Source organism: Apodemus sylvaticus, chromosome 2 (assembly GCF_947179515.1).
Source record: "Apodemus sylvaticus chromosome 2, mApoSyl1.1, whole genome shotgun sequence".
In the NCBI taxonomy this organism is placed as follows: Eukaryota; Metazoa; Chordata; class Mammalia; order Rodentia; family Muridae; genus Apodemus; species Apodemus sylvaticus.
In genome coordinates this window covers 77,199,269-77,216,848 of record NC_067473.1, presented here as the reverse complement: position 1 = coordinate 77,216,848, position 17,580 = coordinate 77,199,269, and the positions used below count along the sequence as shown (strand labels likewise).

General features: G+C 48.1%; 2 protein-coding genes and 1 long non-coding RNA gene across 4 annotated transcripts; 2 read left to right on the top strand and 1 right to left on the bottom strand.

The window, feature by feature from the left end:
• Positions 1-3,554: 3,554 nt before the first annotated feature.
• Positions 3,555-6,590, top strand: Hoxa2 (homeobox A2). The gene is made up of 2 exons (XM_052173739.1): positions 3,555-4,700; positions 5,337-6,590. The coding sequence occupies exons 1-2, from the start codon at positions 4,322-4,324 to the stop codon at positions 6,074-6,076; spliced, it is 1,119 nt and encodes a 372-aa protein (XP_052029699.1). The 5' UTR covers positions 3,555-4,321; the 3' UTR covers positions 6,077-6,590.
• Positions 6,591-6,892: 302 nt separating this feature from the next.
• On the bottom strand, positions 6,893-10,613 carry LOC127678622 (uncharacterized). Its single transcript, XR_007976609.1, has 2 exons — positions 10,244-10,613; positions 6,893-7,020 (listed from the first exon to the last, which is right to left on the bottom strand). It is a non-coding gene; the product is annotated as an uncharacterized LOC127678622 (long non-coding RNA).
• On the top strand, positions 10,598-13,271 carry Hoxa1 (homeobox A1). Of its 2 annotated transcripts, XM_052173741.1 has the most exons (3): positions 10,598-11,057; positions 11,261-11,355; positions 11,804-11,890. In XM_052173741.1, exons 1-2 carry the CDS (start codon positions 10,710-10,712, stop codon positions 11,318-11,320), a joined length of 408 nt encoding a protein of 135 aa, XP_052029701.1. In that variant the 5' UTR covers positions 10,598-10,709; the 3' UTR covers positions 11,321-11,355; positions 11,804-11,890. The 2 variants fall into 2 exon arrangements, with proteins under 2 accessions (XP_052029701.1, XP_052029700.1); XM_052173740.1 differs by having other exon boundaries at positions 10,598-11,355; positions 11,804-13,271.
• The last annotated feature ends 4,309 nt before the right edge of the window (positions 13,272-17,580 follow it).

Sequence of the window (17,580 nt, the reverse complement as noted above, 5' to 3'; positions counted from 1 at the left end):
TGGGGCCGGAGGCCGGGGCTTCAAGCGGCTGCCGGCCGCAGCTCGGGAAATGCCATGCTCCCGGCCCGCTGAGCTGCCTGGTTCCCAGCTGCCGCCCAAGCAGGGCGCCAGGCTGCTAAGTACCGGGCAGCCTGGCAGAAACAAAGGCGGCTGGCCTGGGCGCAGCGGGGGGCGCACAGGTGCGGGGCGCCGCGCCCCGAGAACTCGGGGCTCCTTTCCATTCCCCCGGCACCGAAAGTCCATTGGCCAAGGCCTCAACCTTGGGAACCGAACTAGGTCTTAAACTCTTCCCACAAGCTATCGAATTCCAGGTCTCCACTGAGGATGCTTCGCGGTTCATTATCACTCCCGAAGAAGATGGGGAGGGGACTCCTCTAAATTCACCTCAAAAGGGACCGACTCTCCCTCAGGTCTCCAGAAAAAGGACTGAGCTTCATAAAGCCCTCCAGGTCTTCCTTGGACTGGAAGGAATCCCTTCCACCAATCTCAGCATCAAATTCCTCCCGGAATTCAGCATTTGCCATTTTGCGGATTTATTTCCTCTCTTTTTATGGCCCCAGGGGGAGGAGGAGAGAGAAAGGAGATTGGTATCTTTCTAATAAAAATGCAATCGTACAAGTACTTCTTTCATTTGCTGCTACATAAGTTTAATATTACATTTCCACGTCTGGATTTAAGATAGAATACCTGCTGACTGGCTGGCAGAGTAAAAGGCAGATACAGAAAAAGAGGAATATTTCTATCTTCAAAGTAAAGAATTGCAGACCCATGAAGCCAAATTCTGGAAAAGCAAGCTTCACAGCTGAATCCCATCACTAACCCCTCAGAACTGGAAGTGAATGGCCTGCGTCTGGAGATTGGGGGCATCTGAACCCCCATTCTCTCTGGATTGTATCTTTCAGAGGCAGAAGTGGAAAATGTCGCCATTTTGTTTGCAATCTCGAATATCCATCATCATGGCTTCTACCTACCCACACCCGGGCGTCCTAGGAAAATCCTTAAATGCCAGAGCTGGAGTCATTCCTGGGTACCTGCTGAGTCCCAGAGAGCAGCGTTTAGGAGCCCTTTTCATGATTTAGGGAAACGAAAAATCTCGAGGACACAAAACTAGGCTGCGGCAGACTGCTGGGAGTCTCACACCAAAGGAGCTTTCCCCAGGTCTACCCTCCTGCTCTTGATCCGTGCTCTACTTTGAGAGCTTTTGGCCTGTAGGGAAGTTGGATTTGCTCTCCTCACCCCATCTCCTTAGGGTGCACACATCAGAAATGCAGAGGCTGGAAAACCAGTCTTTGTGAGAACTGGAGTCTTTTGGGTTATTGAAACCGTACAGATAACAGCAGTCTTTTTATGTAAGCATTAAAAAAAGCATGCATAAAATTACCTGGGAAAATAAGGGACAGCATCAAGAGAAAGAGGTGTTGGGGGAGGTCTCCCTGAAAACCTTACAGAGAGAGACAGCAGCATTTGAGCCTATGCCTACACAGCTTCCCCTTGGCTTCCTCCTTGCCTCAGGGCAGAGATTGTACAAGGAGACCCCAATACTCTTTCCCATATCTTGTCACTCAAGGCGTTCATTTTGGTTTTCAAAGGAAAAAATTCACCTCACTCTCAGCTTCCTGGATATTAGAAAGAAATGTTTATTAAAATATCTCCAGAGTTAAAGTAATAGACTGGGGGAAGATCTGAATGCTAGGCAGTCTCAGAAAAGGGTTTTCTTCCAGATGGCTTTTGAATTAAGGCAGTTGAGAGAGGTGAAAAGCTTTTCACCCACGCAGCCTGACAAAGCCCGGTGCTGTGGGCAGCCCTGCTTTCTAACTTTCCTCTGTCTTTCAATACTTTCTGGGTAAAAGCAAATGACCAAAGCCACCACCCTTAAATCTGCAAAGCACCTTTCTTGAAAGCAGCCTTAGAACCCTCTCTCTTGCCAAACCCCATCTTTAAAAAGACAGAATTCCTTGTTTACTTGCGTTTCCTGCTCCCTTCTGTGCTCGGTCACATTTGAGCTTGGGAAAGCTTGAAGCTGAGATGTGTTCTTAGGGCCAGAAGCTGTCAGGGCTTGGGTGAGCAAGATTGATCACACCCAGACTTCCTTCAGAGCTTTGTTTGGAATAAAAGCAAGAAAACTGGGGAAAAACCTTACATTTTTCCGAAATAGCATCTCTATCTGCAAGGCAATGCTCTGAGCTAGTCAAGGCTGGAGGCCACTTAGAAGCTCCTATCCAACCCAAACCCCTTAAATGCCAGCCTCAGAGATGGAGTTCTGCCCTTGTTCCTTGCTTGGCCTTTCTCGTTTTCTGCATAGAATTTTCTCCCCCACCAACCTTTCTCTCCTTGGCCATCAGAATGATTTATTTTCCTGCCACTGATGCCTGCCGGCCTAGGGCATTCTGATCACTTGGTCCATTTCAAAGGAAGAAAAAAAACCCTGAATCTCCATCCTTAGGGTTTGGGGGAGAGAGGGTACTTTCATCAAATCTCTCTCTCTCTCTCTCTCTCTCTCTCTCTCTCTCTCTCTCCTTTCTGGTTTGGTTTGGTGATTTTTTTTTTAATTTTAAGTTCTTGCTTGGTATCTAAAGGTGTTGTCTTTTGAATCCTTCAGCCCTGTCCAGCACTGAGTCTGAAGTCCTGTCTCAGAACTGGAGGAAAGAGAAGGAAGAAGTAGAGGCGATATAACTCCTCCTTGAGTCGCCCTCTCCCCTGCAATGCTGTTTCCCACACCAGAACCAGGGTGCGATTCTCCCTGGTGCCCAAGAGCAGGAAGGTGTGGGAGGCTATTCAGGCTGCCAGGAAACACTCGCTGCATCTGAACCAACCAGTCCCCAACCAGAGCGACAAGGACTCTGAAGAAGAGTAGGAGGGAAGAGGGACGGAGGAACCAGAGTCCTTTCCCTCCCTGCTGACAAGTTCCAGTACTCTTCCTGGAAGTCGGAAATACTCACCGCACCCGAGCCCTGCGGGTATGAAACCCGGAGTGCCAGGAGCCGCACGAGCCTGCTCTGCCCGGGACATTATTGCTTTGGCTGGCCGCCGCCCAGGCTACGGGGATTTGGACACAAGGACCTGGGGCTGCTGTCTCTCTTGGCACATGCATCTATCTTTCTCCAGTCACTCCTGAGAAGTTGATGGCGGAGGAAGATCAGCAGGCTTCGAGAGCTGCCTCTCGTTTTCCGTTGCCCGCAGGAGCCAGATGCAAAGCTGCCGTGGAAAAGCCGGCTAACAATGGGCCAGGGGCGCAGGTCCCAGGCTGGACACAAGAGGAGGCGAGAGGCTGCGAGGGAGGAGAAGGGGGCAGGATAGAGCGGGGTGAAGGAAGGAGAGAGGAAGAAAGGAAAGGAGAAAGGAGATGAGAAAAGGAGGGAGAGAGGGGAGAGAGAGAGAGGAGAGAGGAGAGAGAGAGAGAGAGAGAGAGAGAGAGAGAGAGAGAGAGAGAGAGAGAATATGAATATGAATTGGTTCTAAGATCCAGGAACTGATTTTGGAAAAAGTAGAGGAGGAAGAGGAAAGGTGAACCCCCATATCTCTTCTCTCTCTCTCTCTCTCTCTCTCTCTCTCTCTCTCTCTCTCTCTCTCTCTCTCTCTCTCTCTCTCTCTCTCCAGTCTCCCCCTCTGCTCCTTTCTCTTGCCTTAGCAGAACTTATGTGGCTGAGATGCAGGGCCCTGGGGTGTCAAAACTTTGAAGATTAATGGATTACTTTGTTAATGACTGCAGGCGTCAGGCTGAGGTGCTTAAATGATTTGTGAGGTGCGAGGCGTCTTCCCGACAGTCCCAAACAATGCGCGGAGTGTGCGGGGGAGGCAGAGGGCAGCCACTGGCGGGACCGGCAGCAGGGCTCACACGCACACACACACACTCCAGGGAGCACACTAGATCCTTGCAGATCAGGAGGCAAACAGGCACTCTCGCCCCCCACGCACTCCGGGGTATTCCCATCCACACCCACATATATGTATTTTTGCCCTGAAAAAAAGTATAAATAAAGCCTCCATGGCCCCCAATGAGGCGTTCCTTTCTGACTTTTTTGGATCAATCAAACAGACAGTGGCTTCTTTTGATTAAAGCCCAAATTGTCATTGGGCAGAAGCAATCATGTGACAGCCAATTCGGTCCAATTTCAACCTTGTCTCCATGAATTCAATAGTTTAATAGTAGCGCGGTCCCCATACGGCTGTAATCAGTGAATTAGAAAAAAAACACCCCAGCAGCGATCTTCTATGATAGATTTTTTTTTCCTTCGCGCTCGCCTTTTTCCTGGGCCTTGCCCCCCCAAAGCCCCTCCAAAAGAGGGAACTTTTCCTCCGAGGGGGCTCCAAGGAGAAGGCCATGAATTACGAATTTGAGCGAGAGATTGGTTTTATCAATAGCCAGCCGTCGCTCGCTGAGTGCCTGACATCTTTTCCCCCTGTCGCTGATACATTTCAAAGTTCATCAATCAAGACCTCGACGCTTTCACACTCGACACTGATTCCTCCTCCTTTTGAGCAGACCATTCCCAGCCTGAACCCGGGCAGTCACCCTCGCCACGGCGCTGGCGCTGGCGGCCGCCCCAAGTCGAGCCCCGCGGGCAGTCGCGGCAGCCCGGTGCCCGCCGGCGCCCTGCAGCCGCCTGAGTACCCCTGGATGAAGGAGAAGAAGGCGGCCAAGAAAACCGCACTGCCGCCCGCCGCCGCCTCCACGGGCCCTGCCTGCCTCGGCCACAAAGGTCAGTCCGGAGACTTGGCCCCAGGTCCCGGGGACCCTCGTCCCCCTCCGGGCTTCCCCACGAGCGGTTGTGGGGGAGGGGACCATGAGCTTCCAGGGAAGGGGGAGAGAGAGAGATGCCTGGTGGCCGGCCCCATGCCCCTGTGGTCTCAGGAGTGGGTTTGGTGGAGGGGAAAATAGATCCCGAGTCCCACAATGAGACATATATATTTTGAGGAGGGGGGGCACTTTCCCTAACTTGTGTAATGTAGGATGATTTATTTGAGTTGGAACTGACCTCCTCTTGTCTAGTTGTCCTAGAGTTTGGCTTTTTGACAGTAATGAAGAGTGATAGACCGCTCTTGCTCAGCTAAGCAGCTGATGCATTAATTATAAATTGTGTTGTAGCTAATATAAAGTTTGCTCCCGGATGAAGAGGTTGGGGGGAGCCACAGGCAGGAATTTGATGGAGGTGGAAGAGACTGGGCTTCCCCGGGCTGGGCTCCCAGAAGAGGCAGCACAATAGCTGCACTGCATCCAGGGGCGGCCATTTTGTTGCAGTTGATCTTTTCTGCTGTATTTATTCTCCAGTGGAATAACCCTGCTCGGACTCCTCCGCCTTCAACTGTGTGTCTCTTGTTGGTTTCCCTTTCTGCAGAATCCCTGGAAATAGCTGATGGCAGCGGCGGGGGATCCAGGCGTCTGAGAACTGCTTACACCAACACTCAGCTTTTGGAGCTGGAAAAGGAATTTCATTTCAACAAGTACCTTTGCAGACCCCGGAGGGTGGAAATCGCTGCGCTGCTGGATTTGACCGAGAGACAAGTGAAAGTGTGGTTTCAGAACCGGAGAATGAAGCACAAGAGGCAGACCCAGTGCAAGGAGAACCAAAACAGCGAAGGGAAATTTAAAAACCTGGAGGACTCGGACAAAGTGGAGGAAGACGAGGAAGAGAAGTCACTCTTTGAGCAAGCCCTCAGTGTCTCCGGGGCCCTTCTGGAGAGGGAAGGTTACACTTTTCAGCAAAATGCGCTCTCTCAACAGCAGGCTCCCAATGGACACAATGGCGACTCCCAAACTTTGCCAGTTTCGCCTTTAACCAGCAATGAGAAAAATTTGAAACATTTTCAGCACCAGTCACCCACTGTTCCTAACTGCTTGTCAACAATGGGCCAGAACTGTGGAGCTGGCCTAAACAATGACAGTCCCGAGGCCCTCGAGGTCCCCTCTTTGCAGGACTTCAATGTGTTCTCCACAGATTCCTGCCTGCAGCTTTCAGATGCACTGTCGCCCAGCTTGCCGGGCTCCCTGGACAGTCCTGTAGACATCTCAGCTGACAGCTTTGACTTTTTTACAGACACACTCACCACAATCGACCTACAGCATCTGAATTACTAAGAACATTAAAGCAAAACAAAGCTTCACAAAAAAACGCCTTTGACCAGGTGGTTTTGCCTTCTTTTATTCTGGGAGTTGATTTTCGTTTTTTATTTTCTTCTTGCTCTACCCCCTACTCTCCTAAATGTTGAGGACTTTCCATTTAATGTTCTCCCCTGACCCAGTTTTAAAGCCATCGCTTACAAATTATGTTGGTGTTCTAAGCGTTTTATACCAACCCCAACAAGCTTCTATGTGATTTTCCTGAAAACAAAACACGAGGCGTGCAAGAAAGTGACCATAAATGGTCCTATCACTTTCTTTTTATTTTTGTACCACATTAGGATGCATTGTCATGCGTATTTTTGGTAGAATAAATTCTCCTTTGCTATAAGTAGCTTTCTTATTTTTTCTTCCCCTCTCTCAAGGCTTATACTGATTTCTTATACTTCTTTTAGTCTAACATGGTAAATAAAAGTCTGGTCACAATTTACTTTTTCAATCTTAATATATTTTATTAGGGTGGCATGTTCAAAGTCTGCAGCAGACAGCAACAAAGAAGAAAACCAGAACGTGCCTAGGGCTTCTGGAAAAAAGAAATTTTTTTAAAAAAAAATTTTGTCTCCCCCCCCCAAAGGAATGGATTTGGTTTTCAGTGTTGAAACTCAGACCATAGAGTTAAATTAGTAATAGAAACAGGCTTGGGCAGCCTGCGCTGGCCCTAGCCCAAGCTTTTGAAAGTGGAGAAGTAAAGTGCCTACAAAAACTTCACAGTTCTAGGAGGGGTAGAGTGGAGTTTCCTTACCAAGCTACTAATCTCTAGGTTCATAATGGGAGTTATCAAAATTCATTTATTTATACACATTTGTTTCAAACATCTACATTCCAACCCTTCCTTTCCCTCCTCCCATTTTCAGTGTGGTTGATTAATCTCCCAGCTGTGGATGGGTTCAGGAAAAACAGACCTAAAAGACAGAGGAAAACAAAACAAAACAAAAGGATGGTTACTAGCTGGGAAATGCATGCCAGGAAGGGCTCTTTCCAGCCATTCCAGGATTCTTGCCCTCACCACACACACACACACACACACACACACACACACACAAATCAATCAATCAATATTTAATCCTTAAATCTGTTTACATTGCTAATAATAAATCATTAAAGGTTTGAAGTCAGGTTAGCAAGCTGAGAGTTTGAAAGTGTTCTTGCACTCTAGATTATTAATTAACTCAGCTTATTAGACAGAGAAGGAGCACTTTAAATGAAGTATCAATAAAATGTGATCTAGGGTGTGTTATTGGGCTGTTCTGTTTTTTCCCTTCTTTTGTCTCCTCCCACTATTTATTATTTATTTATTTATTTATTTATTTTCCTTTCTGCTCTGGTGACTTGCCGTGAGAAACTGCAGCAACATGTGCATGGGGGCGGGCTGATTGATGGAAGAGCCCAGCTCTTAACAGCAAAAGCTTGGGAATTATAAGGACACCTCTGGCGTTTATTCGAGGGTTTGCTCCCGGCCTTCCCTTCAGCCTTCACTCCCCCAGCCCCTCAGCAGCGTTGGTGTGTGGGGATTGGGGTGGTTTTCAGGCCCCAGGCTGTGAGAGCTGAGCTGGGTGTCCCGGCAGCGGCCAGGGCTGCGCAGCTCCTGGATGCCATTCGTCCTAAGCTCATAAATCAAACGCTTTCTATGAATGAGAATGTCATCAAAGAGATCAATTGCAGGAACACATGCACAAATAAAAATCCTCTTACGTATTTGCCGGGGATCCCCGTCCGAAAGCATTAAGTTAGAAGGCGTTTAGTCATAATTCATTTTTATTGCTCTTTTAAAACAACAGCTTGGCTGGGCCGCGGATGCCAAGAACAGCTCTGAGCCTCGGTTTGTCTCCTCCTCCCTGTTTCTCTTTCCAGTAGAAGAGCCCTGAAAGAAGCACTTGGAGCCAAGCATGCCGCTTGCAGAGGATTATTTCACTCATGGCCCAAGCTCGCCTTTCACCCACTCTCTTGGGGCTATTTATAGACACGTTAGCTCGATTCCTGCGTGGGTCGCTGGCCTTCTTTCTGCTCTTACCCTGCTCAGTGGCCTTTCTGATTTCCTCCGGGGTGGGGGCTGGGAAAGAATCTGAGCTGCATAGGCCTACCGGCTCCAAGCTAGGGGCGAGCCTCCTCGGCAAAGCTCGGGGCCTGCGGTCCGCAGAGGCCTAGCCCGTGGTTAATAGGGCAAGGTCTGCGGAGGCCCCGAGCGAGCGCGCTGTGTGCGGTGTATGTGGGTCCAGTGTGTTTGTGATCCTGAAGAAAACACCCCACTGCCCAGAAAAACAGTGGTGAGGGAAGGAAGGGAGCAGCGGAGGCCTGGGGGCAGCTTTTAGGCAGGCGTCCGGGGAAGCCAGTAGGTTAGTGGAAATCGGTACCAAGGCGGCCTACAGAGGGCCTGGCTAATGGCTGGGGAGTGGGGTGGGGGGGGAGGGGAGAAGAAATGAACTATCTTCTGCTGAGAGCGGCCCTCACCCGCACTCACCGCATCAAGTCTCTCTCACTTCCTGTTCCTGACTCACAGGAGTCCATTCTTTCCTCATAGCTGGAGGACTGCCCCCCCCCCCCAAAAGATTCTACTGGATGATTCCTCAGAAGATGAAGCTAAGGCAGGAAACTTCCCAGGTCTTGCTCCTCCCTTAGCCACGCTTTGGGGTGACTCAAGGGTCACAGACAAATACCACTCCCCAAATAAGTGGTTGGGGTAAATGTTCAGTTACCACTAAGGGGGACAAGGGACATAGGTCTGCTTAGGTTAACAAGAGGATGGTCAGGTTTGCAGGGGGCGGGGTTGAGAGATGTGAGGGAGGGGACACCGTCTATGTGTGGAGACCACAACACAGAAGCCGGAAGAGTGACTTTGCATCTTCTTTTTTTTCCTATAGAGAAGGGAACTCCCAAACTCACACATAAATTACACTGTTAATTTCATGTCTGACACAAGGCTAGAAGCATACTCAGAGTAAAACCCGTGCAGAACTGTTTGCAAGCCTTCTTAGGTGACTGCTAAATTTCTCCTATTTATGTCCATTTTCATCTCTGCCTGGCCTTTTCTTTCTCCAAGCCCAGAGTTGACATGACATCTAATAGTAAACAGCAATTACTGACACCATCAGCATCCTTATAGGACAAGGTTGATGGGAAACAGGACCCCTGTCCTGGGATGATGCGCACATTTGCACGTGTCTCTCTGGGGAGTGACCTGCAGGTTCACACAAGCAACTACACAGTATGTTGGAAAGGGTCCCATGCACTCAGTCCACTGCCCCTCCCATCTGTCCTCAACCCCTCCAATCCACACAGGCAATAGAGGATGGGGGAAGAGGGGCTCTTCCACTTCTAACTTGCCCCTCCTGGAAGAGAGAAACTTGACGGGGTGGGGGTGGGGGCCAGCATACCTTTTAGGAGCTGAATGTTATCTGGCCCTCTGAGGCCTACCCTAGTGTGTGCAAGCTCCTGGGTCTCTAAGAGTCGACAGATGGCCTGCAACTCAGGTTCGGCCCTCACACCAGCCACTTCTGTGGGCATCAACTCTCTCCTCTGCCTTCTACCCCTCAAACTCCAGTACTAGAGTTGCCCCTGATCTTGCAGAGGTACCAAGAGCAAAGCAACTGAGAAGGAGAAAGGGCAAGAGAAGAAGGGAAGAGAGAGAGGGCAGAGAAGAGAGTGGATACTTAGCCTTTCCCAGAGAGCTAGGTTCCTAGGGCTCCCCCACCCCACCCCACCCCCCATCCCGCGCCCCTGGGGTCGAATTACAGAAACTCCCATTGCCCCGCTATTGGCCGGCAGGAATCAGGGAAGAGGGCTCAGAGACCCTTTGGATGAGGACAGAAGTTTCTTGTCTTGCTTTGGTCCCCAGAACGTTCCCCCATGGTTCCTCCCAGTCAATCCTCTGCACACGTCCCTCTGCATTCCGAGGCTGGCGAGCCAGTGACGCAACCTCGCCCTAGGCGCCGGGATTCCGGGCTCAGGTCTCAGCAGGGGCTGGGTAGTGGCGGCGGTCCCCGAGCAGAGGGCGTGGTGTCTGCTGGATTCCCACCCTTCCCACCCCGCGTGCTCCCAGCTCCACCAGGGTCCTTGCGACCACGCAGAGATTTTCGTCCCACAGAGATGCCCGCCACAAGAGAGCCGGGAGGCCTCGTCCCCTCTCACCTCTTGCCAATTCAGCTTTCAGGGCTGGGTGGGGAAGGGGCCGCGGAGGGTGCCTCCCATCCCCCCACATCTGGAGGCGGAGGCGCGCAGAGCCGGGCGCGCGCAGAAGGCAGTCTCGACTCCCTTTGGCCTCAGGGTTCCAAGTCAGCTCCGGGAGCGGCCGCAGCTCCCGCCGCGGCCCGGGCTGCCTGGGGGGGCGAGCGCGCGTCACCTACACTGAGGAGCGCCGGGGATTTAAATGCCACTGAAACGGTGATCCATCACGGCCGCAGCCGGTAAACTTTCGCAGGCGGCTCAGCCATTGGCTGACAGAGTCACGTGTCCTTCCTCTCGAGCCCTCCGCCTGGCCGCCCCGCCTCTTGCGCACTGTACATTCATATCATTTTTCTTCTCTGGTCCTATGGAGGAAGTGAGAAAGTTGGCACGGTCACCCAGGGCTTCGCAGGACCCAGTCACTCAGTGACAGATGGACAGTGCGAGAATGAACTCCTTTCTGGAATATCCTATCCTTGGCAGTGGCGACTCTGGGACCTGCTCGGCGCGAGCTTACCCCTCTGACCATGGGATTACAACTTTCCAATCCTGCGCGGTCAGTGCCAACAGCTGCGGCGGCGACGACCGCTTCCTAGTGGGCAGGGGGGTGCAGATCAGCTCGCCCCACCACCACCACCACCATCACCACCCCCAGCCGGCTACTTACCAGACTTCTGGAAACCTTGGGGTTTCTTACTCCCACTCGAGTTGTGGTCCAAGCTATGGCGCGCAGAACTTCAGTGCGCCTTATGGCCCCTATGGATTAAATCAGGAGGCAGACGTAAGTGGTGGGTACCCCCCGTGCGCTCCCGCTGTGTACTCTGGAAACCTCTCGTCTCCCATGGTCCAGCATCACCACCACCACCAGGGTTATGCTGGGGGCACAGTGGGCTCGCCCCAGTACATTCACCACTCATATGGACAAGAGCACCAGAGTCTGGCCCTGGCCACGTATAATAACTCCTTATCCCCTCTCCACGCCAGCCACCAAGAAGCCTGTCGTTCCCCTGCTTCAGAGACGTCTTCTCCAGCGCAGACCTTTGACTGGATGAAAGTTAAAAGAAATCCTCCCAAAACAGGTGAGTCCTATCGGCTGACAAACAAATGCTGTTCGATTTTTGCAAGGGACCGGTACACCTAGTTTCCTAGGAAAATTAATGATTTTAAAAGCTTGGTTCTTGTTTATGTCTAATATCATCTAGAGTTGTAGTGTGTGGTGTGGTGTAAGGTGCCCAGGTGTGTTGAGTCAAAGGAGTTTCAAAGGGGCTGAGGTTTAAGTGGTCTAGAGGTAGATAGTGGGGTCGAGGTGGTGATGGTGGTGGTGTCCTGTTAATATCTACAAGGCTCCATTAATCACGAGCCTGATCACGCTAATGGTTGACTTCAGGTTAACACTTTACTTACACATCGTTCAGTCACTGGCGCTTCCTGATAGGAAAGCAGTTAAGCGAATATCGCCTCAAGCTTGGGACAATGGGATAGAGGTTTAAGATTTTTTACCTTTTCTCTCTTCCTCCCGTATCCTAGGGAAAGTTGGAGAGTACGGCTACGTGGGTCAACCCAACGCAGTGCGCACCAACTTCACCACCAAGCAGCTCACAGAGCTGGAGAAGGAGTTCCACTTCAACAAGTACCTAACGCGAGCGCGCAGGGTGGAGATAGCCGCGTCCCTGCAGCTCAACGAGACCCAGGTGAAGATCTGGTTCCAGAATCGGCGCATGAAGCAGAAGAAGCGTGAGAAGGAGGGACTCCTGCCCATCCCCCCCGCCACTCCTCCTGGAAGCGATGAGAAAACTGAAGAATCATCGGAGAAATCCAGTTCCTCGCCCAGTGCTCCTTCTCCGGCTTCATCTACCTCAGACACTCTGCCTACCTCCCACTGAGGCTGCTCCAGCACAGCTCTGCAGCCCTGGCCTCTCCCTGGGCTGGGATTTCTTACCCAAAGCACATTCTTAGCTTATCTTCTTTTCTTTACAGACTCTCTCTCTCTCTTCCTTTCTGGTCCCATCTGGGGAGCTCCAGGCTAAGATAAGGTATTTCCAGAGAATTCTGGAGACTTGGTTGGAAGTTAACTCCTTAATCCACACCTGGTGTCCACATCAATTTCTGAGGGTTCCCAACATCCTTTCTTTATAGTTGTGAGATTTTTCACACAACCTATGGTTCCTTTCAGATGTCTGTTGGAGAACAGTTCCCTTTGCCAACAGGCATTTGCAGGAAGGAGGCGTCTCACCTTTTTTCTATGTATTGTTCTTCTCCACATGGCCCTTAAGTAGGACATAGAGGAGAGTGTCCAAAGACTGGTGAAGAAGAGATGCACTGTGTTTACACAATTAATTGACCCCTTAACTTAGCTGGTTTCATACGTGTGAATTTGCTGGTTGTAAATGCTTTCTCTTCAGAAATTTATCTTTATACACATTTTGTAGAAATACGTAGGTCACTAAATCAAACAGGGTGGACGAATTCTCATGACTGGTACAGTTTATGTGTGATTATGGGTGAAAGAAGAAAACTTCTTTCATTCAAACAGAGTCAGATGCCTCAGAAGGTGGCCTCGGTTGGTTCTTTCAGAGTTAAGAAAGCCTGTGGAGCACGGGTTCAGAACCTTTCCTGTGCCAAGCATTCCCAAACTTTAACCAATTCTTCCTGCTTCTCTGGCCACCTTGCATTCAAAAATTATGCTGGATTACTTGTAACCTAAAGGTATTCTTTCAATCACCCTTTCTCTCCACAGTCTCCTGTATCTTGGCTGGATCCAATGTATTTTCAGCTAATTGTTAAATGTGACGGGTGGCACAATGAATGTATATTTTGTGTGATTCGTGAATAGTCTTCTGCATGTCGCACAATGTTTTGACGTTCCTGAAATATCACACTGAGTTCTATCAGTTATCCTTTGTGAGCCTATGCTAGTCCCCAGTTTCTGTACAATCATGAACAGCTCTGAGATCCTTGAGTGATGTGGTCCAGAGCAGAGTTTACGGGTCTTAAGATGTCTGTAATAAAAATATTCAAGTTTCAGGTATGCCTGAGCATCTTGCGTGTTTTGCGGGGGCTACAGTGGTTACTTACCGCTACACTGGCTCATTTCATGTGGGGAAGAGAGGGTAGTGTTTATTTTCAAAGAAGTAGGCTTTCTTCTGTCATGTAGCTTGCAGGTTTCCCTAGAAGTACATCTTCATTCAACCAATATCTATTTAATGCACTGATCTTGTTACAATATCAACAGCCCTTTTATTATAACCAGAGTTCAAAATGGAAAAAAATAGTAAAGAAATATATGAGGGAGATCTCTTTTTGAAACAAACATGGATACTTCCTGGGTCAAGTGCTAACCTTTTCACCTCCAACTGAATGTTGACATATACATAAACACAGCCCTTCAAAAGCTGAAAAGTACCTTCAGTCTTTCCTCACATTCTTGAACCCAGAGCAAAGAGATTCACATTTAATCAGCTTCAGTATAAAGCTATGGTACGGATGTCCCCATTTCCTTCTTTTTGGATTGTCAGGCTGCATTTCAGTATAGTCTACCTTATAAACTGATGGTCTGTTTTCAGTGAGGCCTTGCCTTCTTTTCCCTATTCTTTGCACCAGCATCCACCCCTCCCAGCAGTTCCTCACATCCCTGCCTTGCACATCCTGTCCCTTCAGATTTCATTTCATTGCCACCATGGCTGTAATGGGTCTATCTATGTATCTATTTCTAATTCTGTACCACATAACCTGGAAAACGTTCACACTCTCTCCGGACTCAGACTCTTCCAGGTGAGCTCATGGAGATCAAACCAAGCGCTTGTATATCCAAATTGCTTCTGCTCAAGGCATGTCAGATAAGAGGGAAACCTCTTGACAGTTTCCTATTATTTTTAAACATATTTCATATTTTAAGCAACATTTTCTGACCTTTTCTCCGGGCTGGTGTTAGGGATGGAGTTTAGAGCCTTGTATATTCTACACAGTGTGGGACCAAGGAGCTGAATCTTCATCCTCAACTTTCACTTGTATTTGGAGGTGTTGATCTCTAAGAGCACAGTAAAAAACCTACAGCATCACAAATACAAACATGACTTCCCTTTCAGAGGGTGTTTTGAAAAGATGGGCTGGGGAGAGAGACCTTCAAAGCATTAGAATTGGCAGGCCTTCTAGAAGACTTATGAGATTTTCTACACACCCCTGTTAAATGAGGAAGCCAGGACTTTGTGGGAGCAGTTGCTGTGTGCATATCAAGGGCACTGGGTACCCTCCCCTCAGCTGCTGGGTTCTGAGATTGCCTGAAAAGATTCCAGTGGATGGAGAGAACTTCAAAGACACCACCCCTTTCTTTCATTTCCCCCGCCTGGCTATACTGTATCTTTTGTTTATTAGTGTAAGGCCACAAAGCAAAACAGATGGTTGGTTTTCAAATACTTCAATGTGTTAAAGTGTCATTTGCATACCACTGTCTTGATTTCAATATCTGAAAACCAGGACCGACCTGCTGGAATCTTAGAGATTCCAATCTTCAAGGTGCTAGTTTTAATGAAGCCAAGAGGGAAGAGAACAATAAATTATGCCTAAATATCCGTACCCTTTTCTAGGTCACAGAATAAATCAGCTAACAAGTAATGCATTTAGGAGACATTAATACACTTTTCAACAAGGAAAACATTTGTATCTTTTTTAGCTGTCTCAATCGATTAAATCAAAGGTGCTTAACACATCCTATTTTAAGGTCTCTCTTCTGTTCTGGTCTCTGAGGGGCAGAGTTAGTGCCTTGAAAAATGACAGCAGTTGTAACTGAAACAACGTAATTAGGAGAAACCGAAAATAACATTTTGTTGATACATGTAAAAATGAAACAAAGGTCTTAATCAGGAATCTCGGGTATGTGCAATATAAAGTTTGTTTTATTTTAATTTTTTAATTTTATTTCCTCCACCTTCATCCAAAGTACTGGCAAAATCGAGGGTGTCCTCGAAGTAGCCTGCGTTAGGTCTTGCTGTGACTGTGAAGTCTGCTTTTGGTTCACCTTTGAGAGTTTACTTTTGGAGGCTATTCAGATGCAGCAGTGTTTTCCTCTGGGGCAATCAGATTCAAACCGATCAATATTTACTCAGTCTGAAAGGGTTGTTGAAAAGGCTGCTAACAACAAACTGCTTAGCTGCTCACCCCTGTTTAATCTCAGGTTCACCGAAAGTTCAAGAAGAGATGAATGCAGTGGTGGGTCACTTTAGAATGAGTCCCAGCAGTTTATCTGAGCTCTCAGCTAAAGGCAACAATTAGAGTTCCATTCCTCTTCGGGAAAGGGGCAACTTTCCTATTATTCTTTTGCTAAACAATGTTTACTAGAAACTTAAAACACTTTCCTCTTCCCTCTTAGTTCTTTTGGAGGTGTGTGTGGGGGGGAGAGAGATGCTTCCAACTACCCCCCCCACTGCGCTTCCCTGAGTTTTTCTGCCAATTCACTTAAGGTTTCAAGTAAAATAAGTGGCACTGAATACCTTTAAAAATGTTAAATAGGTCTGACTGGAAGAGTTCCGGTTCATCTCAGAAAACGAAAACTCCTTGGGTCAATAGCGCTAATCTTTGTGAAAGTGTGGGGGACAAGACCGAATTGAAATTCATCGCTTTCGAGGAATAAAGCTCAAATAATATCTGAGATGGTTGTTCCGACAGGAGTGGAGGGCAAAAGTGATGTGTGTGGAAGAAAATCTTGGGCTACAAAGGGAGCTGTAGTAATCTGCACCCTCCTAGAGCACAAACTGCAGAGAGAAGGGTGGGAGCCTGTGGGGAATGCTGTGTAGAAGTCGCTGGACACTGGACCTAATTGCTACAGCTCTTCAGAGGTCAAAGTTCATGTAATCACTGCATAAATGCATACTAAATAGGGGTTTATTAAGCTTCCCTGATGGCTGAGCATGCCTGTGAAAAATGGCCACTGCTGTTCGAGCTTCTTCCTCAAGAATAATCATCTTTAAAGTAGGAATTCTAGGCTTTTGAGTCTAATTTAGCATTTTGAGAGACAAGCGACCTTTTTGTTGTTAAAAAAAAAGGTGAAGTCAGTGAATGGGCAGTATCCTTCTCTACATTGCATGGGACAGTAAAAAGCCTTTCATTCCTAGAAAAGGTTAGGTTGGTTTTTTTTTTTTCTTCAATACATGCAAGAACACGACCTAGTATGTCCCTGCCAGAGAAGCTACTCATGCCATGACTAACCAGGTGACTCTACTCCGTAGACCATAAGCTGGCTTGTGAAGCCTCAGTGAAACTCTGCTTTAGAATTCCTTGTGCCCAGCTGGCCAGAGCTGAGTGAGGCCCATCTATCTAGCCACCCACTTTAAGGATCAGACAAGGAGCCCAGGGGTCATCGATTTAAAGAAGAAACAGTGATTAGTACCTAATTCCTAAACAAAAACCAGGATAACTTAGAACCCAAGTTTAGCCCACTTCTAAGTTCTAGCATTCTAATTTTGATCTTTTATCCATTATTTATCTTTTGTGATTTGTTTCATTCTGGATATTTTCACATTGGAACTACTGATTCTTTGAAACAACCTTTTAATTGTTTTCTATCATTCTGTTGAACTAGTACAGTTTTGGCCTCTTACTCTTAAAGGCATACAGGCTTAAAATGCTCAGAGAGCATGTAAAACACACACACACATACACACAATTTTGTTTTTAAAACCTAGACTTGATAAGAATAATTGAAATAGCATTTTTTCCACTCAAAATTGGTCTCCATTAAATTGACCAGGTCTTCAAAATATAAGGAGCTTCACAAGACAAGTTACATTGCAGGAAGGAACCCAGCCCTGGATTTTCTCTTGGTTTCTGGTTTTGTTGTTTTCTTGTTGGCTTTGTCTCCTGACTTGTTCTGGCCCATATTTCTTAATTTATCTGCAACTCACGATCCTAAGAGGAACTCCAAACACACAGATTCCATGTGAGAGCGTTTGTCCCTTCTCCTTCATCTCATCCCCATGGGGTCTTACTAATCCGGGCAGAACCTGATGGATACCAGGGGTTGTCAGTGTGAAGAGCTGAACTCGAGCCCTTAAAGAATTAGCGCCCCATTTTTAATAACATCATTAAGTACAGCCAACTTTGGATTGCAGGACTGCAAACCAAGCCATGGGGGTTAGCCCATAACTGCTTTTGCTTGGCGGGGTCAGGGTCTGGGGTGTGGGAGTGGATGGATATACAGGGCAATCCAAAGCTCTAATTGTATCTTATAGAATTCCCTTCAGGAACCGTGCTTAGAATTTATTGGAAATACATGAGTAGACCAATGTTTCTTTTTGAACGTTTCCAGGCAC